Genomic DNA, 21,206 nt, shown 5'->3' with positions numbered 1-21,206 from the left:
CATATTGTTCATCTGTCAGTTGTCACCATGCATCTCCAGCTCAACATGACCGAGAAACTGAGATCACGGCATTACTAAAAATACATACTCTCGTAATCGACACTTTTCCGATTATCGCAAGAATAACATGCGCCTGCCAACTTTCCTTGTATTCTTAAAACGTGCACAACCTAGCAGTACATTCGCCGTTTAATTTCCAATCACCATATAGTCCTGCAATCGGCAATCAAACACGCAACAAGCGGTTCACCTAGCCTCAATACTGACTCAAAACACACAATTCAAAGGACCGTATCCAATGTGCACGAAGTGAGCTGAGTGCCGCCGTGGGCGAACGGGCTATGATGGTGCTCGCCAAGGGACGGAACAACTGCAATCGATGCTGAGCGGCGGTGGCAGCGGCCCTCCGTGGCCCGCCGCAGTGCCATCGGACACTCACGACTGTGTGCAGCGGAGCGGCGGGCGGCGACAGACGGGCCGACACCCGACCCGGGCCGGCCGTCAGACAGGCGGAGGTAACGAGCAGGGAGGGCGGGAGAGGCTGTGGCCACCCCGAGACTGCCGCACGCGACACAGTGGAGACAGGGGCCGACTGACATCCAGAGATAATTTGGTAGTAGATACAGACGTGTTAGGATTGTGCATTATGCAAGTGATCCAGGAGAATGTTGTTGGAAAAAGGTTTTGCTGCCTTTCGTTTTATGAGTACCTGGCTGATGAGTGCGTTTCATGCAATTGAAAATACAACTATGAAAATAATTTCGGTCATAAGTGTTAATACTTCAAAAATTATCGATATTACAAAAATGAGTTCAAATTGACACCGAATTACCCACGAGAAAATAAACTATGTTTCGTTGGAAAATAAGATAAGAAATAAAATGTTAAAAATTACATGTCACTTACACCGAAAGCCATTAGCAGGAAAGCGGTAGAGCTTCAGATATAATCAACCACTGAAACAGACAAAGAAATAAGACATGAAAAGTTGTGGCTGAAAATGATTAATTGAAGTTGGTACTGTCTTGGACACAATGTCAGAAAGCCAGAATATCCGGTTCTTCGTCGTCAAAAAACCGCAAACTTTATGCGGCCTGTATAACGCGGTTTATGCCTACAGCAAACTGATAGGTTTTGAACGATGATGTTTATGCTTAGTTTTGCCCGAGTCCCATTGGAAAATAAAATTGAGGTGGAAATGCATATGCAGTACCGCCTCTGGATAGATGGCATTGAGTTTGCATGTTCATCAGACATCTACCAGACATGTGAATGCATAAATACATGCAGAAAGCATTTCGTTGAATAAAATACTTTGCGTCTGTGATACAACAGTACCTTTGATTCGAAGCTGAGAATAAACAAAGAGTAACATTTGTAATTATATTAACGTTTTCGTGGCAAGCCTCAGTCTTTTCACATAACTAGTTTGTTACATTTCCTGTTTATTCGGTACCGCGTTTCGCCAATGCTTTCTATCTGACCGCCAATGTGAGGTGGAGCCAGTCGATTGGAGGATTGTCTTTCTAGATATATCTTGAATACGGCACCACTATTAAAATAAACATGTGACGCATGACATGACGCATGGAGCAATTGCACTAGCACAAAGAAATATTGGCGACTAGCCTTTTGCTACATAAAATATCTAATTTTGCCTCTCGCACAATGTCGTTCACTCAACGTTATCCCCTCCAGTTCAGACTAGGAAACGACGGTGCGACCATCGTCTCTGCAGCTCCACGCCATCCCCTCTCGCCTCACACCGGGACCTACAGAAGTACAGCGCACAGCCAGTCGCAGCTGCTCGTCCACCGCCACCGATGAGCGTCGTTGTGGCCGCACGGCTATGGTAAGCAACGGGGTAGACTGACCACTGACCAGACATTGAGAGCACGACGAAATGTTAATTAGCGCACAACATGATACCGTTTCTGCTAATCATCGTCGTGAATACATTACATCGTGAATACATGCGCTGCATCACTTATCAGACAACAGCATACCTTTGATTAAAAATTGCAAAACGGTTAACGTGAAATGTAACAAATACATCGGCGCCGCATGAAACTTATGAGTGAATATCACTTACTTCAGAAGCAGCATTCGTTCAACTATTTCTTTCGCGAAGCTATAAAGCTGTTGTCACAACTCACTTCATACAAACTAGAGGACTGAGGAGCACCTTTCGCCACCACCCTGCTGTCGACGTCATCGGAACGATCGAAACAACAGCATTAACTATGGAGGCTTGCTTCGTTTTAACGGATTGCGGAAACCAAGTGGCGGTACGGCTTCATGAGGTGTCTGCCACTTTACAGACCGAGCCAAGATCCACCCTTCGATGGGTGTCTTAGCACCCTTACCCAATCTGATAACGTGCCGTATGCCCGTTCTATTCTATTCACGGCATTTGGTAACATACTCCCATGTCATGTGATGCCAGTGATGGCTTATGCCTACCCGTGTAAACGAAACGATTCCTGAGACCGTCAATATGCGATAGGCTGAAATGCGCAAAACAACATTCTGCATCTTAATACATACAGTTTTCTACAGCTGAAACTCAGCCAGGGCTGCCAAATCCATTAATACTACGTCTTTAATAAGATTGGGCCCCTGGGATGGAATGTCAAGTGTTTCACCAAAACCGGCATGCAATCATGTAGTTGCTATTTAGCTAATGGTTTCATATTGTTAACGTGGGAAGACCTTTTATCACTTCAAAGCTCAATACCTATTTCTAAAAAATATTTTTTTTTCATTCCATGCAGCGTGGAACCTTTTAAATGGCAGCAATCAAGTGAAGCTCTTCAATTGAAATAATCAAATAATGCATTTTGCACCCAGCAAACAAGTCACTGAACCGAAACATTTTCATAGATGGAAACATGGGTGGACGGTCTTTCGAACAAAGCAGAAGCGACGGGCTGCAGCCCCGAGTGTCTGTTGACGCGCCGAGGGACCATAGCAGGCGGTCGATGCTGCAGGCGCTACCAGAACTCTGAACATTTTATTTTGATGTTCGCTGGATGAGGGGCTCGGTGGGGAAAATATACCCTACTGTGACGTGGCCGACAATTTGCGTGGCGTAAACGCCGCACGAATGCGATTTGTTTGTGACACTTCACAGGAGTTGGGCAGTCCAGTGCCGCCTCGTTAACAACAAATTCTTTTTTTAACTTAAGCAGAACTTTAGTTTCAGGTGTTTCTATTATTCCGATGATATGCCCATTTTATCATATAGGACTTTTTTGCCTAGCTGAGAACCTTTTCACTGCGTTCTCAGGCTGATGCTGTTCAATCTCAGGACAAGCGGTGCGCTACAAGGATCAACGTTTTCACTACCGGACAACTATGCGAAGTGGGAGCCGCCGATTGGGCCGGACGGTGAGCAAACACATAACATATGCTCGTATAGGCATACAAAAACTTCGCAGCGGTAACTTTTCCACATAACTCGCATTGTATGCGCAGCCAGCGAGTAAAAAAAGCAATTAACCTTGTGTACCAACTTTAAAGGAATCAAAGGCTTAAGTGTTATAAGCATTCCACTAACTAAACAAATCAATTCAATGTCATTATCATGCAACATGCAACACTTCGCGCAATACTTCTTTGACTGTTTCATTATGAGCACAACTGTTTCACAACTTTCGAAGAATTAAATTTCTTAGCTGACTCAAGTTCGTGTACAATGGATACAGAGGCATAGTGAAGGGTTCAAAAGCAAGTCACGCAATCCAGCCGACGCGTCTGTCTAGCGATACAGCGTCGCGCTGCTCAAACGCTGCACGTGTGAAAGGCCAGCGAATGGTGCACAGACACGCGAGGATCGCGTGTGATTTCTAGGCGACCACCCTGACCTGCTCAATGCATCGAACTCAATTTGCATTGGCTGTCCATTCGATGCTGGGTAGTTATGTAGAGTACGAATGTCACAAAAAGGACACTGTTGCAGGTCAAGGATTACATGTTTAGTTGAAAGGATTATCGACTTTTCGCATAATCAACAACACTGTTGTAACCTGTCAATCTTAAATTATTTAAATCAAACGTCTGTCAATTGTGTCAGTGTTCACATATGAAATCATTCAACGGCAAACACGTTCATGGAAATACCACATAGTGGAGTTCATAAAAGGGTTCGGCGTGAATCCTTGGTTGCACTGACTGTATGCGTTTGTACCGACCCAATGAGTTTCGTATGTACCTATCGTTTGCAGGGGAGCCCGTCAATGTGCAGCTAAGCATGCACATCTTAGACGTGGTACTGGATGAGGCAGCTCAGGTAGGTAACTATGTGTCCTGCTAGCCCAGGTAGAGCCCTGCTAGCCCACGTACAGCAGGACTCTGCACATTCCGCTGGAAGCCATCTGGAGCAAACAGTTGACGTGCCATCCTGTTCGATCCGCTATATCCAGCTTCTTTGCTTGCTGTGAACTTGAGCTCAACGAAATAAACACTTGAAACAAGGCTTGAAGGGAATAAACACGTTGAGTTTGAAATAAGTTTGCTATTATTCATAGATTAAGTCTGATATGGAGAGAGAGAAAACGGATATATTGAAAATTGCTCATAAGTGTAGCAGCGACAACACTATGTAGAGAATACTTGAGGAAACTCATGAGCGAAGATGTGAATTTTGCCGACATGCTTTTGTTTCAGACTGTCAAATTCGATTCTTACTTCCGGACATTCTGGGTGGAAAATCGCATCATTTTCAAAAGTGAGTCACATTTTGCACAATTAGCTTTACAGTTTATTGCATGAATTTTTCTAAATATGCTTTTCGTCTCCACACACATCGAGTTCAGCTGCCAGCACACTATGCTATTTAAGTCTTCCACTCTTTACCCACTCCCCAGCCCCCCTCTCTGCACCACTATGCACAGAGCAGCCTAGCATCTTGTTAAGACAGCAGTGCGCGCCCATCCGACAGCGCCCCCCCCCCCCCTCCATGTCTTTAGGATAGCGGCACTTCCCTAACACGTCCATCTGGAAGCGACAAACCCTCCAGCACGCCCATCAACAGCGGCACACCCTCCAACACGACTATCAACGGCGGCACAACTTCCAACATGACTATCAACAGCGGCACCCCCCCCCCCCCTAACACGTCCACTTGTGCCGGCAGACCCGGATATCATACATTTGTGCCGGCAGACATGACAAGACCGGTGATTCAAATGGACACGGAGGTTACCACGAAGCTCTGGCTGCCCAACATTTTCGCCCTGTTCGTCCAGAAGGTGGAAAAGCCGGAGCTAATTGTGCCCGCAGCTGGCGTTCACCTTTATGAGGATAAGTTGATATTCAGGGTAAGTCGGACGTGAAGCGTTACGCAGTAAGTCATGTCGAGTGTCGTTAACGTCCCTGTAATGTTGGATACACTATGCAATATGCATCTCTGACAGTCATAAATTATAAGGTCAAGGATATTGTATATCTATTACCATTGCATTGCTGACCATTGTGTATTGTGTATTGTGTATTGAAATATACCGTCCACAGGTGCACCCCATTTACAGACGGAGTCACAAGCATAAATATACGCCACATTTTCACACACCTACCTATGTCTTACTAACACATGTATAAATAAGGTTACAGACTCGATACGAATGCCTTCACCTGACTTCTAAACGCCGCCCGGGATCCGAACAGGTCAGCAGTGGGCCGTTTCTCACATAGACTGTTCACAGCTCGTGGCAAGCGACAGAACAAACCGTTTCTGATTGTGTCAACCCTTGCTGCAGGCACATACAGCACAGGCTTGGAACGAGTTCGCGATGGTACAGCGAGTGAAAACATCGCAAGAATGTCACCGGAGTCGATCCTGCCGGTGAACACGTTCTGCACGAAGTTCAAGTCATTCAGAACAAGCCGCTGGTCAATTCGCAAGACACCAAAATGACGAAGCAGATCAGTATAGTCAAGAGAAGCACATGGACTGTTTGAATGCCTGCCCAACCACACCAGGAACTTGTGTTGGATACGCTCCAATCTCGCAATATGAGTTTTTGCTGCTCCGCCCCATATCACGCAACCGAATTCCATGATTGCACGAATGTGGGCATTGAAACCTGTCATTATAGGTCCTGGCGGTAGCCTACGGCCGGCGGGAGCTCGATAACTCTGAAGCGACCTCAAGTACATGCCCAAGGCGCGGTTTACTTTTCTTACAAGTTCATCAATGTGGGGGCCGAATGTCAACTTTGAGTCAAGCAGAACACCAAGATCACGCATCTGGCTCACACGTTCCAGTGCAGTACCGCCAATGTGGTAGGTTGTATCTAAATGCTTTCCACGAAGTGTGAACGTGATACTTTTGCATTTAGATGGGTTCAGAGCTAACTTCCACGTACCTGACCAAAGACACAATTTATCTACGTCTGCTTGAAGAGCCAAAGAGTCACTAGCAGTTCGAATGCGACGGTACAATTTCAGATCATCTGCATACATCAGGCACCCAGAAGATATGTCGAGAGGGGCGTCGTTGCAAAATAAGACGAACAGGATTGGCCCACATATGCTGCCCTCCGGCACTCCTGACTTCACACGCACCCAGTCAGAACACTTGCCGTTCAACACTACACTCTGTTCTCTCCTACTCAGGTAAGAACGGAACCAATTGAGAGCGGCACCAGACAAATGGTATGACTTCTGTAGCTTATGTAAAAGCAGAGAGTGGTCAACACTAGTAAAAGCCGACGAATAGTCCGTATAAACTACGTCAGTCTGAGCCCCCTCGGCTATCGAACGCCACAGCTGATCGACAAGACAGGTAAGATTGGTCTCGCATGAACGTCCTGCTAAAAAACCGTGCTGTGCTGAGGATAAAACGGGCGACACGTGTTGAATCACTTGGTCACATATGATGCGCTCACATATTTTGGAACAAATCGGCAAGAGGGAAACCGGGCGATAGTTGCTGGGATTTTTGCGGTCACCCTTCTTGTGAACCGGGGTAACGTACGCGCGTTTCCAGACTCTAGGAAAGGTGCCCTGGCTCAGCGAAAGTCGAATGAGTTTTGTGATCGGCACAGTGAACTCTGCTGCACACTCCTTCAAAATTCTACCACTAAGACCGTCTGGTCCACAAGCCTTATGCACATCAAGGGTAAGTAGAATGTTTGTCACTTTGTCACTGCTCACAACAAACCTTGACAGACTATCTACGTCATAACTCGGTGCCACAGGTAAGTCATGAACGACAGCTGGGTCAGAAAATTTTGCAGCAAACGCACGACTCAGACATTCGGCTCTATCACGATCGTCAGATATAATTCTACCATCACATTTCAGAACAGAAACATTTTTTGAAGACTTTACGGATTTTAACAGAGACCAGAACCGTTTCGAGTTGTTCTTGAAGTCATCGACGATGTGCAACATGTATCTGCGGTACTTGGACAGGACTAAACTCTTAAACTGGGTCCTACAGGTTGCAAACCGTTTAATCCGTTCATCGGTAGGTGACTGTTTCTTGTGGCGGTGGGCAATCTCTTTTTGGCGCAACGCTCGCTTAACATCTGCATCGAACCATGGTGGGTAGCGAGCCTTCAGAGTCACCAACGGAATGTGATCTGATATTGCCGCGTCAGTCCACTCATAAAACAGTTCAACAGCGTCATCAACAGCAAGATCATCTAGCATATTCCATGGTAAGAGCCGCAGTGCATGCCTCAAAGTCTGCGCGCCGATAGTTAAGAGCAGTGCTGCGTGTCACACGAGCGCAGCCCGTCCGAGGCACTGTGAATGTCGCCGTGACCTGATTATGGTCAGAGTCAAAATAACCGACATCAGAGTCACACTGCACCCCGCTGATGTTCGTCAGCACTAAGTCCAGTGTGCTGTTCTCTCTAGTAGGCTGCAGCACATGCTGGCGCAGTCCGTGCTGGTCGACAGCATCCAAGAAGGTGGTGGCACGCGCAGACCGCCGCAGCAGCTGGGGAGGACGATCCGGCCCGTGCCAAACGATCTCAGGAAGATTGTAGTCACCCAGCATAATCACAGACCGGCCAGCAGAACATACAGTCTCGAGCACATTCACTATAGATGTCACTGCCGCGTCATCATCCGGCGGCCGGTAGCCAACAATCACTGTGACTGCCGGACGGAGACCAACAAGGTCAACCACTAGGACCTCTCCCTGCTCCACCTCGGCGCGTCGAAGAGGCTGGAGAGCGGCCCTCACAGCACAGGCCACACCACCCCCGACCGACTCCTCACGGTCCCGGCGGAACCACACGTGACTGCTGAGTCCGTGCTGAAGCTCGGAATCACCGACATACGGCTTCAACCACGTCTCCGTCAAGGCCAGGATGTCAAAGCGCTCAAAAACAGGAGAATGGGCCCGAAGGGTACCCAGTTTGTTTTTGATACTCCGGACGTTTTGTGAGAAGCAGGTCACAGTCTGTCTATCTCCAGCTAACGCCCCCTGGCGGCCGGTGTCCGACGTGCAGAGCCGCTCAGTCGGGCCCGGGTTGACTTCAACGTCACCACATAGTGCCAGTCTGGTGATGTTCCATGTGGAGCAGGAGTTGGTATGATGCGGCGTCCGTGCATGTAGGAACCGTGGAGCCCTGCCGCCGACCGCCCCTCGCCGCACCGACGGCTGACCGGGACCGGGCGAGCTCCGACATCCGCCGGCCAGCAGCAGCAGCGCCAACAGCAGCGCCGTGGCACGCATCATGGCGGACTGTGGAAGGTGCGGTTCGAGAGCTCACCGCAAGATGGCACCAACAAGGTCAGTCAGTGCGCCTGCGCAGTAGTCTTCGCCACTCTGTCAGATGCGATGACCTCAGAAGCTTGCAACGTCAAGGCGGAACAGGCAGCCAATCAGAAGCGCAGAGGGCCCAGATGTGACGTCATACTTTCGTCCAGGCGGGCAGCGTTTCCATCATGGCGGCGTGTTTTACGGGTACATCCTTGCAAACGCAGTGACGGCGCTAAGAGCCTATGCCGTATGCGTACAGTGAATTACGGTGAAAACCAGTCAGAAGCACAGACGGCAGCAACCAAATGTCGTCTGCAAAGCACTGGGACTGGAAATACAATGGAACACTAATAAAATACTAAAAAGTGGGAGCCAACGCACGGCATAAAAGCCGCGACAATTCACCGCAACATTAACAACTAGCGAGCTTATTCATTCGTTCATTTTAAGCGGAATGTTACAAAAAAATAGCTCATGTCTCATGATCTATTTATTTAAGCATCTGTGGCAGGAATGCAACTGTGGCAGGAATGCAACGGTGGCAGGAATGCAGAAATAGCTGATATTTGTTTTTTTTTCTGTTTCAGTCCAGTTTATACCTGACAACCGTCAAATGCAACCTGCTGTACTTCAACTACCCAATGGATAGACAAACATGCACAGTCAAAATACAGAGCTGTAAGTATTTCATGTACAAGTATATAAACAAAATACATTTCATTATAGTTATCAACCTACCATATTCAAACGTATGGAGACAGGAGACATCACATTTCAGATAATGAAGCTACGCCATTTTTACACACTATGGCACCGTTAAAGAGGCACTTGCATGGTGCATTCCTAAAGGACAGAGCAATGTTCTCTCCGCGGCTGTCCGGCGTTTGGCAGTGACGGGAGGATCGTATACTGCGCCGCACTACTCAGCTGCATTGCGGCACAGTCTATGCATCCAGTAAACCGCCCTGAGCCGGGCGGCGCGGCAAGTGTAGACTATTTTACCGTTTTTAGTCGCTTTAACTTTGCGTAAAATTAGCTACAATAAACAAAACAATCACCCTCTGACACTTGCATAGGCCATGTATTAATTTGCTGCCCATTTCTCTAACGTGAACACAACTTCAGATCCTTCACCGTTGTCCGTTGGGCGTTTATGCATTCATATTCAAACCCAGTGGCGCGGGAACCGGGGGGGCTAGCGGGGGCTGAGCCCCCCCAGCTTTTCGGCTGGGGGGGGGCTCGTAATGTATTTGAGCCCCCCCCCCCAGCTGGAGGAATCGAAATCGGAAATCTACCAACATAATTTTATAGATTCATACATAGGCGCGGGAACTGGGGTAGGGGGCAGTGGGGGAAGCTTGCCCCCACAACTCTGTGGCCGTGGGGGCGGTGCCCCACAACGTTTCATGAGGCCAGGAACCGTTGGGCAGCTTGTCCTCCCCAAATTAGGGGTTGTGGGTCGCAAAGGAAGAAAGCATATAAGTGAAAAATCCACCTATTTCACTGGCTCGGCAACTCGTTTGGCAGATTAAAACCTTTACTCCAGGTTGCCAAAACGGTAGTTTCTTCACTCAGCTGAGACGGAATACCTCACTTTTTGAAAATATTTTCGTGTTTTTTTGTTGTTGTTGAAAAGGCCAAGGTCTGAAAAATAAGTGGCCTAAAACCGTTGAGGAAAACTAGGTTTGGGGGTACCCTAGGTTGATTTCTATTATGGTTCAGCCCCCCCCCCCCCCCCCCCAGTCTGGAAGAAGTTCCCGCGCCACTGTTCAAACCAGTCCTCTTCGCCAAATGTTATGACGGCAATAGGGCTGGTTCGGTTTGAAACTTATCGTGATAGACTAACATGGCTGGTAGCGTCTCAAACCTGTAACGCATAAACTTCTAGCTATACGATGTTCATCATATCCTGCTACCGCAGATGCGTACACATCGGAGACGCTGACCATCGAGTGGCACCCCAAGGGCATCACCCGTGAGGACATCGTGATGAGCAGCTTCTACCTGGAGGACATCCGTACCCTGCCGCCAGTCAGAGTCGGCGTGTTCAACAGTGAGGCAATCAAAACTGTTCTGGTGTCAGTTGCACCGTCATATGAGTTATGACTCTTTACCACTGCTTGCCGATTTAAGATTTAATGCTTTTTTATAAAATCTTATATATTTTCAAGTAGCAGCACAGCATTACAAACATCAGCATTCGACTATTACTAGCGCATTGAAACCCACGACTTTCCGATATAAACTTTAAAGGTAGTGTGCCAGCTTTCCTGGACCGTATGGAGTTAATGGCCCAGATAAGGAGAACCGGATTTTTAGAACTTAGCCATACTTTCAAAACTCATGGAAACGTCTTAAATTCTTCAAATTTTGAGTACCCCAGTGCGAAATTCGCCCCGACGGGTTGTCGGTCGTACCCCAACCACATTTCACACCACTATGAACAATAAATGCACACACTGAAATCGCTATTACCGATAGGCTCATCCAATCAAGTTTCGATAAACCCGTTCATCATCATCTCCTGCGGTTTCGAACACGCCTGTTAGGTGGTGCGGTAGACCGCGCCCAAAGCCAGGGCCCCGGTAACGTGAGGTAGCCGAGTCGGGACAGCGTGCGCGACCCAAGCCGGGGCCGCGCGTCCTCCCGGTGTCATGTGATAGCCCGGGGCTGCCCGGGGATGCGGTAGACCGCGCCGAAAGCCGCGGCCCCGGCTTGGGTCAGCGCACGCTGCCCCGACTCGGCTACCTCACGTTACCGGGGCCCTGGCTTTGGGCGCGGTCTACCGCAGGTGGCTTCTGCTCATACTTTGTGGTGCGGTGGTGGTGCGTCGGGCCGCGCGCTCTGACTTCGGCCAAGAAAAATGCGTCAGCTGATCATTGTCGTTTCTGCCACTTCCATGTGGTGAGATGGGGTCATAACTTTAGAGACGGCTGTTTCATATCAATTATTTTACATAAAATAATATTTCAAACCATAAATTAATGTTCGACAGCCAAATTAAAGAGACAATACCAATACAGGCTCACAGTTTAAATTCGACATTGTGTTGTCTACGATTAGACAGCTGATAACTCATTCCCGTACGTCGTAACTCTATAATGACCTTTGCTTATTGTCACATGTGCGCCGCATTCGCGATTGTTGCCGACGCCTGTTTGCAGGTCAGCCCACTAGAGTTGTTATACATATCGAAAAACCGATAAACTTTTAGGCGAAAAAAGCACTATTTTAGGCCCATTTTAGATTTTTTTGCGATATTAGGTAAAAACAGAAGCTTCTTATCCTAGGAAAGATAAAATGGGAAATCATTGGAAGGTGGCACACTACCTTTAATTATTTCCTGTATGATAACAGCAGCTTATTCAGTCTGCATCTGAATGTGATACAAAAGCTGCCAACTGACATGGTGGCGACGTACAGAGAAGCCTGCATCAATCGATCACAGATGATGTTATAACACCACACGATTCAAGGAGTGGTACAACGCAAGCACAAATTGGCTAACAAGTTGTTATTTCGATTCTTCACAGACAGCCACGCAGAGCTGAGGTTCGAGATGCGTTTCAAGCGTAAACTGCGCTTCTCGATCCTGGCTGTGTATGTGCCCAGTCTGCTGGTGGTAATGGTCAGCTGGCTCTCACTATGGGTACGTATGCTGTGTGGAGTATAGTGTCAGCTGGCTCTCACTATGGGTACGTATGCTGTGTGGAGTATAGTGTCAGCTGGCTCTCACTATGGGTATGTGTAATATACAGGGTGTCCCATAAGTTTGTTCTCACATTATATTTGCATGTAAAACAGAGTACATTGCGTTTTGATATGTTTATGACCCCTCAATGTGCCCCATTTCATAGGCAAACACATGAATACATGCCGCGGCATGCCAACCGGCATGTTTGGCAGCATAGCAGGCTTCAAGTTAGCCCAGACTGACTTGACATGCACCGTGAGCTCCTCGAGGCTGGAACAGTGCTTCGCCTCGACGAGCCTCGATTTCAATATTCCCAACACATGTTTATGAAATTTGGATCTGATGAGTTGCCTGGGATATGATCTTGCCACAGACGCCTATCACAGTCTCCTGGTACTGCTTTTAAGCTTTCCTTGACCTGTGCACTGATGCACTTCCTTGTATGAAGATGGGCCTACGACCTCCCGGATGCCATTTTCTCCTCCAAAAATGTGTTCATACTTGCGGTTTGAGTTAAGCTAGAAGGCTGAAACTCCTCTTAGATCTTCTTGGAGAAGCATTCTGCGTCCCAACACTGTTTCTGGAGTATCAATCGCAACCTGATTAGCGTCTGGACGCATATTACCCCACATTACCGTGATCCTGGCCTCTTGCATAGGAATAAAGCGGGATGACACGAAGGCCTTTTCCGTCGCCCATATGGGACCGTTTGGTGTTTGGACGGGTGTTTTATCTCGAACACGGACTAGGTAGTCCAGATGACCACATTGATGTCACCGGCCCTCCAGTTTTTTGGCCTCAGGCATAATGAAACACATGTTTGGCCATTTTAAGACATTTTCGATTGCTTTGCGTCCTCCGTTAAGTTTAAGCTCAAGTGACCAAGAGTTATGTACCCCGAAATAATACTCTTAGACAGCTGGTAATCCATCCTGAAAAGCCTGTTCACCAACTTTCTAACGCTAAGCCCTTTTTGACGGCCACTTTGGCGCCACACAGTTTTGGCCACATGGCTCACTCCTGAGAGCAGTCAAAAAAGAGCATAAACTTGCAGCGATTGACTCCCGACAAATCATCGACGTCACTTGCTGATTGTGCGTCCAGTTAGCGGCAGACATTGGCTACAGACTGGATGCCTCAATCACCCTCAACCGTCGCGAATGGCCCACGTGCAGACTAAATATCGAGACGTACCCGTATTGGAGACCTCTATGTTGCGGCGTAAGCCGTCTCCACATGAAGTGAACTCTCTAGCAACAAATATTTTGTCTAGACGAATTAGTTATCGTGGAGCATATTCACAGTTGCCATGGCAACCCCAAAAGCTCAGTTACAAAATGAATTAAGCATGGCCTTAAATAAGAGAGCCTCTAAAAGAAAAATTTAGGTGAGAAGGAACTTATGGGACACCTGTATAGTGTCAGCTGGCTCTCACTATGGGTATGTATAATTATAGTGTCAGCTGGCTCTCACTATGGGTATGTATATTGTTCACTAGCTCTCACTATGGGTACGTATTTACGTACGTATGTAAGTACTTAGTGTCAGCTGGCTTTCACTATGGGTACGCATTCGCGCATCAAGCTTGTGTCTACTTGGTCTTCTGGGAGCGGCATCACGACTCTTCTAACGCTGACCGTTAGACCTCATAGTATGTCTTTCACTGTGTTTCAGGTTCCTCCCGAAATGGTGCAGGGTCGGATGGTGCTGGTCATCACCACTCTCCTGACGCTGACCATTATTTCAGGTTCCTCCCAAATGGTGCCCGGTCGGATGGTGCTGGTCATCACCACTCTCCTGACGCTCACAGCACTCTTCAGCGCCAATGTGTGAGTACAGCGCTGAGAAAACAGCGGTTAACAATTCCATTGAATCTTCTACTTTAATAACCACATGCGTTGTTCCTAGCGAAGCTTACGAAACACGTGGACAAGACAACCAGCATGCCGAAGTAAATATCAACCAACAGCACCTCGCCAGAAGTTACGAACTAATATGCCATTACTACCTTTCCAAACAGCGAACAATAATATTTTTTCAGCCAAGGAATGCCTGAAGTCAGCTACGTCAAGGCGATAGACGTCTGGACACTGGCATGCATCGTCTTCGTCTTCGGGACAATCTTGGAATACATTGTCGTTCTCAGGTAAAACCTATGCATAACCAAACAGATAACCTGAAACCTAGTGGACGACATCCTCTGAAGTGAAAACAGCAACAGTTCGAACGATAGACCATTTGTCAGGATTTATCGTTGCGTAGACCTATTCACATCGGATCAAAAATAATATTTTATCATCCTATGCTCATAATGAAATGGCCAGCTGACAGGAATTAATATATAGATAACAGATGATAGAAAAACTGATTACGAGCGAGCGAGCGCAGCGAGCGAAGCGAAGTCTCTTCAATATAACGGAAAAATCTCAGTATGAGCGGCCCGGCCCGGCCCGGCCTGTAACGCTTTTGAGAGGCTTATATCTCAGCAACCGCTGGACCGAATGACCTGCGGTCTTTTTTGCTGGGTAGCCCCATCCCTTCTACTCCGTAATTGACTACTTTTGATACATCTCAGTGACCGTCGTGGCACGTGCCACGTGAAAAGTCAAGGGTGTTTAAGCAGTTTTGCAAAAGTAATGATTTTGAGAGGCCCATATCTCAGCAGCGGCTTGAGTGATTGTCTTGCGGTAATTTTTATAGGGTAGCTGCATCCCTTCTACCAAAGTTCGGATACTTTTGATCTATGTGAGTGACCCCCACTGCACGTGCAAAATACAACAATAAGAGGTGCCAAATTTGTTCCCATTTCAGTAACTCGGTAATTACTGGGGCGATTTCGCTGAACCTTGGCATACAGGTAGGCACCCACCAGGCAATGCATTCCCATGTGTTGCGGTTAGGGTGGTACTGCACGTGCGCACGTGCAGGGGGCGTTTCCAGATCTCGAGAACGGCTGGGCCGATTGCGCTCAAATTTGGTACACGGTTGGGGACCGGTTAGTATATGGGTGCCGTGCAAAAGTCATTTTGGACCCCGTTTGCACGTGCGCACGTGCAGAATGCCGCTTCCAGATCTCAGGAACGGCTGGGCCGATTGCGTTCAAATTTGGCACACCGCTAGCGACCGGTTAGAAGGGTGCTTTGCACAAGCCCGTTGGAAGTACCCTCTCGCCCTTCTGCACGTGCAGGGCTCACTATCTCGCTCGCTCGTTCTTCGCCCAAAAGGCGCTTTACTGGTATATTATAGTGCATGTATGGCCTAAACTTTTGAATTCATTTTAAAAGAAAAAAAAACGCAAGAAATTACCCAACGTTTCGCATTTATTGCTTAGTCATGGGTCTTCGAGGGCGATTGGTAGAGACGGCTGTTTCATATCAATTATTTTACATAAAATAATATTTCAAACCATAAATTTATGTTCGACAGCCAAATTAAAGAAACAATGCCAATACAAGGCGATAACAAGGTAAGCAGTTTGGAATACCAGATGATGGGACTATTCATGAACTGATATCCGTTATAGACGTAAGAATAAGAGCCCGACTAGCGACAATCGCCCTCGAAGACCCATGACTAAGCAATAAATGCGAAACGTTGGGTAATTTCTTGGGTTTTTTCCCCTTATAAAATTAATTCAAAAGTTTAGGCCATACATGCACTATAATATGTCACACCTGTCTATTGATAATCCCCAAAAACTGATTTGCTTTGACATACCTAAAAAGAATTGTATGAAATTTAAGTTCACTGACAACAATTATCAATGCTCACAGGCTATCAACACATAACAATACCGCCACGGTTGCACCAAAGGAACAAAACAAGGTAAGCAGTTTGGAATACCAGATGATGGGACTATTCATGAACTGATATCCGTTATAGACGTAAGAATAAGAGCCCGACTGCCTTTTTGACCCAGGCTCCAATGAGTGATTCATGTGATTACCCTGATTGGCGCTGCAAGGTGGCAGAAATCCGAGCGTCTTTTGATATAACCAATGTCTTTTACTCCATCCAAGCTGAAGTCACAACCTAACATTTTTTTTCATACACATTTAACAGGTATAAAAAGGTGGGTGACTGCCACGCAGGGGGACGGACCTATACCATAAAGAACGTAGAAGATCGCTAGTTGCGTACGGATTTTCTTTGACAGGTGTAATGCAGTTGTTGCTGACGCTGAGCAATGCCCCCTTTGTTTGTTATTCGAATGTCGGCAGGCGAAGACGCTGAAGGGCAACTGGACGATGACGGGCGCCGAGAAGGCCGATCGTCTGGAGCGGTTCTCCCGAGTGGCCTCCGTGGTGGCCTTTGCCATCTTCAACATCGCCTACTGGGCCTACTACCTGGGCTGATCAGTGATCATCCGGTGTTGACAAACAGACTCGCTGTCCGGGCGGACCGTCAAACGGCTATCAATTACTGGAACTGTGCAGCGTGGAGCTGCAGGTGGAGCTATCAGCGGCCCGAATTGACACCGTGCGGAACTAACACTGCGTGTAGCTGTCACTGGGTGGCGCGGTGCAGGTCCACGGACTGTGGATATTGAGACGCTGAGCGTCACTGTGCAGCGCTGTGCACGTCTGTGGACGGTGGATAATGAGTGCCACTGGATAGTCAAATGTGTCCCTCGATGGAGCTGTCACCGAATGACGATCTGCCTCCGAGGTATCACTTATACGAGCCAATGATCACCGGTAAAAAGGACGTGCATTCAAAAGGAGGAAAGGCTGCGCCAGTGGCTCATGCTATGTAACCGAGCGTTAGTTGTTTAATGTAGTGAAAACACAACTTATCTAAATGTGAAAACGAATCCCACCCGTTGGGTGTAGATTTCCACTGGCGTCCAACTGGCGTCTTACTGAACAGACGTCCAAATTGGCGTCTAGCTTGGCGTCTAACTGTTGGACGGAGACTTCCAAGCTAGACGCGTCTAAAGTTAGCAGTCGCCAGATAGACGCAGCCGCCATCCAGCTAGACGCGTCTAACTAACTAGACGCAAAATGGAAGTCTCCACCCAACACGCTAAATTGTGTTTTTCAATTCAAGAAATACTCAAAAGTTGGCGCTTAAAAGGACATTTTTCACCATCTAGAATAAATCAGTGCATCCCGCCTGCAGAAAAGACACCACGCATTGCTATATGCAGTGCATCGATTCGCGCACAGTAAGCAGTTGTTGTGAAACCTGAATGTGCATTCAAACACCAGGCGAAAACGAGCCCGTGTATTCTTGTACAAATACTTCTGTGTATACCTACTTTCGACAAAAATATACCAGACATTGAACTCTAATGATTTGCCGTGAAATCGCTGTGCACCACCTCGAGATATCAAGCCAGCTATCTTCCTCAGGATCAGGAAGGTCCACTACTTTCTCAAATGAACTGATACGTAAGTATTCACCACCCACCAAGCGGGAGAGCCTCGACTGCACGCTCCACATCACTGACACATGACGATTGTGACCACGCTGATCATATCCCGATTTCTCAGACTGGGAGGGTCAGAGCCTCAGAGGACTTAGTGATATGCGATCAGGTGAAACCCTGGAGGAGACATGACACACGACCGATCACAGAGGAGTGGCGCCAATCGCAACTTGGGCATTCGGAATTCCGATTTTGTCCAATGTCCAATGAGGAATTCGAACTTATCACGAGAAATGTGGGTGCAATAAAATGATAGGTGGTTCCTGGACTTTCATTATCTGTAGGTAGCCATAAGATATTTTCTGATACCTCATCATTTTCACGACTTTTCACGAAAAGCCAGTGGGAGAACATGATACCTCCTTACTGGAGAATGAGAAAGGTCCTTTTAAATCACATGGACAAAAAGCCACCTAGAAGTGGCAGAATTGGGTACATCAATGCTACCTATAACGTGCGATGCAATAGGTACAATAAAATTACACCCTTCTAAGAACTCACAAACGTCTGAAATATCTAGGTGTCTAAGCCACCCTGAATTGCAAAATTCCACCCATGACTCCACGTTACATTTCATGGTTATGCGACGCAAAAAAAAGATCATCAACAATCCTTCATCATTCACCGAAAGAGACGTAAAGGGGATGAAAACACCTAACGTAAGTATAGTCGACTACAGAATAATATTCACTTCTCAGAAGCTATTAGTTGACCGGAGCGCTAAGTTGTGCCGTTTATCACGCAATTAAGCGTGTCGATTGTGAGCATTGGGACAAAGCTATCATTTGTGAACTCAGCCCGTGTGATGCGGCACAGCCTACCACTCCAGGCAAATAATTGCCTGTGAAAAGTGGAACATCATTTTGTAGTCGACTATACATTCGAACAATACGAATTGACTGATATGGCCAACTTTCCAGCTATGTCATGACCTTGACAAGATAAAAATCGATTGGCTGTCTTATGATCGGGTTACTGGATTGGGCGAACTATTGGAGAATGCCGGCGCAAATAAAACACCCACGGATAAGAACTACTACAACAGGTAACTAAAAACTGTCATGAGCAAACCGCAATAGTGTATCGTATATGTAAATCAACACAAATGACGGACAAGAGCAAGGTGCTATACTGATGCTCTGTACGGCATCAGACCATCGCAGTTGTGTCATTGAGCCCGCATAGGGTACCGTCCATGGTCCATCGCACAGGCATTGATCCGATTGCCTGTGTCCCGCGAGCCTCGTGCGGCACAAAGCGGCGGCAGCTGGGACGTCTGTCCACTGTCCAGCACAGGCACGGCGGCGGTCAAACGGATGACAAATGGAACACATTGTATGTACAATGTGTACATGACGGGCCACATATACGAAGAAAGCCATTGCGCGGGCGAAAGGTCAACTTTTCCATGTTTTTGGTACATTGAGAACCACTGGCTTATTGGCGCTGTGGGCAGCATTTGCATTTACCCTCCTCTTATTACATACGATTTTACGGGGGCCATGTAAGTTACTGCTTCCTGTTGATATAAAAAATGCTTATTCGTGTCTGGCAACATAAATAACGGGGTGCCACCAGGTGAGGTCCTGGTATAATTATACATGGTTATAACCCAGGGCCTCGATATTAGTTTGGTCACTTGTTAAAACAGAATATGTTCATTTAAAGGAAATAATTCACTTTTAACATAAGGCTTTGACCTGAATAACAGTTTCGTAGCTTGAGCTGAGACCAGCACAAAGTAGAAGCTTTCACGGCCCAACGATGACCCTAGGGAAAGATATTCCATTTCTCGTTCCGAAAAAAGCGTCCTAAACAGGAAAGTGGTGTCCTAATGAAGAAATATACCCAGAATGTAGCCACCTCAGCCTCAGCTTGGCGCCAGCCAATCAGCATGCTGCTTACAGCCAATGGGTTTAAAATACGCAAGATGATTGGTCAACGCGTAATAAGCTTCCACGTCAAACAATGTTTGATATAGAATATATTTCTTCCTATATTAGGTATAATATAGAGGATAATGTCAAAAAAAGTTTTATTTCCTTTGCTGGTCAGTTTGAGCATAAAAATCAAATCCATTGCAAAAAAAACTAATTTCGGGAAAGTGAACTTTTCCCTTTAGATTTCGTTTACCAACTCGTACCTAAAATAGGCACCTCGAAGACGATGAACAGGATTTCTGCGGCAGCCTTGTGTTTTTTATTATTTCATAATAATAATAATAATAATATAATATATAACATAATAATAATAATAATAATAATAATAATAATAATAATAATAATAATAAAATAATAATATAATAATAATAATATAATAATAATAATAATAATAATAATAAATAATAATAATAATAATAATAATAATAATAATAATAATAATAAAATAATAATAATAATATAATAATAATAATAATAATAATAATAATAATAATATAATAATAATAATAATAATAACAATAAAACTTATCATTATTATTAATATCATTTTTATTATTTATTTATTTATTTATTTATTTATTATTTATTCATTTATCTATTTGGGGGGGGGGGGTGAGCGGCGGTTGACACATTTTCCGTCTTTCAATAGAACATTCACTTGGAAGAGCAAACAATATTGAATGACCATAGTTTACCCTGAGAAGTTCGCTTTTAATTTTGAGGATAACTCCAGATCATTAGTTTGGGGCGGGAAGGCACCTTTATTTATACATAGAGTTAAGCGTAGTCAATTACACAAATATGCTGTAAAAATAGGTACAGGTATAGGAGTGCAGTTGGCGACGGTGGCACAGCTCAAAATGGAGGTAATAAAAATATATATTGCATGTTAGCCAGTAAACACTGACATGACCGGGCTTTTACCTAGCGCCGCCGCTTGTCAACATGGCATGCAGTCAGTTCCAGGGCAGGTCACAGAGGTGCTAAGGAGGTGGATGCACGACATGTCGCAACCGTGTCTGCAAGGCCTCCACGTTATAACTTCCGTGAACAACAAGACGTCAAGGAGGCACTTTGTATTCACACGATTAGTTTGTCCAAACATTCACTTTTAAGTGCCGCCTCATGATTTGTCTCTAGCCAGTGTCAATAACCAAATGGTTATGGATATTATAATAGCAAAAAGTACTCTCCTTCATTGGTCGGGACAATGAAATCAAAGGCAAGACGACCTCTTCTTGGACACAAACCGCTTTCACAAAAGCAGGCCTATATGTGCATCAGACTATCACAGCGTTCACCATTTCCAATGCTTTGTTATGCAGGATTAAGTATACTGTTGTAACGGCAACATAGCTTAGAAGTGTTATCATGATCCTGCATCATTTACATCCCTTTAGGCAGCGTTTTTCAATGAAT

The 21,206-nt window shown here is 46.2% G+C and overlaps 2 protein-coding genes across 2 annotated transcripts; both read left to right on the top strand.

The window, feature by feature from the left end:
• Positions 1–341: 341 nt before the first annotated feature.
• On the top strand, positions 342–12,395 carry LOC122390729 (gamma-aminobutyric acid receptor subunit rho-2-like). The gene is made up of 9 exons (XM_043383945.1): positions 342–515; positions 1,699–1,852; positions 3,290–3,390; positions 4,227–4,291; positions 4,669–4,729; positions 5,167–5,321; positions 9,310–9,400; positions 10,644–10,775; positions 12,256–12,395. The coding sequence occupies exons 1-9, from the start codon at positions 380–382 to the stop codon at positions 12,393–12,395; spliced, it is 1,035 nt and encodes a 344-aa protein (XP_043239880.1). The 5' UTR covers positions 342–379.
• A 1,783-nt stretch (positions 12,396–14,178) lies between these two features.
• Positions 14,179–17,217, top strand: LOC122390730 (glycine receptor subunit alpha-2-like). Its single transcript, XM_043383946.1, has 4 exons — positions 14,179–14,245; positions 14,458–14,562; positions 16,190–16,241; positions 16,637–17,217. Exons 1-4 carry the CDS (start codon positions 14,190–14,192, stop codon positions 16,769–16,771), a joined length of 348 nt encoding a protein of 115 aa, XP_043239881.1. The 5' UTR covers positions 14,179–14,189; the 3' UTR covers positions 16,772–17,217.
• Positions 17,218–21,206: the final 3,989 nt, after the last annotated feature.

The sequence above is a fragment of the Amphibalanus amphitrite genome, unplaced genomic scaffold (assembly GCF_019059575.1).
Source record: "Amphibalanus amphitrite isolate SeventyFive unplaced genomic scaffold, NRLGWU_Aamphi_draft 000406F_arrow, whole genome shotgun sequence".
Classification (NCBI taxonomy): domain Eukaryota; kingdom Metazoa; phylum Arthropoda; class Thecostraca; order Balanomorpha; family Balanidae; genus Amphibalanus; species Amphibalanus amphitrite.
The sequence above is the reverse complement of the archived record's forward strand: the minus strand, read 5'-3'. Positions and strand labels throughout refer to the sequence as shown.

What these genes read in the sequence shown, in the direction of transcription:
- LOC122390729 (XM_043383945.1), top strand. Translation starts at nt 380, where the DNA reads ATGCTGAGCGGCGGTGGCAGCGGCCCTCCGTGGCCCGCCGCAGTGCCA. An exon ending in AGGATAAGTTGATATTCAGG is followed by an intron (nt 5,322 to 9,309) that starts GTAAGTCGGACG and finishes TTTCTGTTTCAG; the next exon opens with TCCAGTTTATACCTGACAAC. An exon ending in CACAGTCAAAATACAGAGCT is followed by an intron (nt 9,401 to 10,643) that starts GTAAGTATTTCA and finishes CTGCTACCGCAG; the next exon opens with ATGCGTACACATCGGAGACG.
- LOC122390730 (XM_043383946.1), top strand. Translation starts at nt 14,190, where the DNA reads ATGGTGCTGGTCATCACCACTCTCCTGACGCTCACAGCACTCTTCAGC. An exon ending in GAATACATTGTCGTTCTCAG is followed by an intron (nt 14,563 to 16,189) that starts GTAAAACCTATG and finishes CAATGCTCACAG; the next exon opens with GCTATCAACACATAACAATA. An exon ending in CACCAAAGGAACAAAACAAG is followed by an intron (nt 16,242 to 16,636) that starts GTAAGCAGTTTG and finishes GAATGTCGGCAG; the next exon opens with GCGAAGACGCTGAAGGGCAA.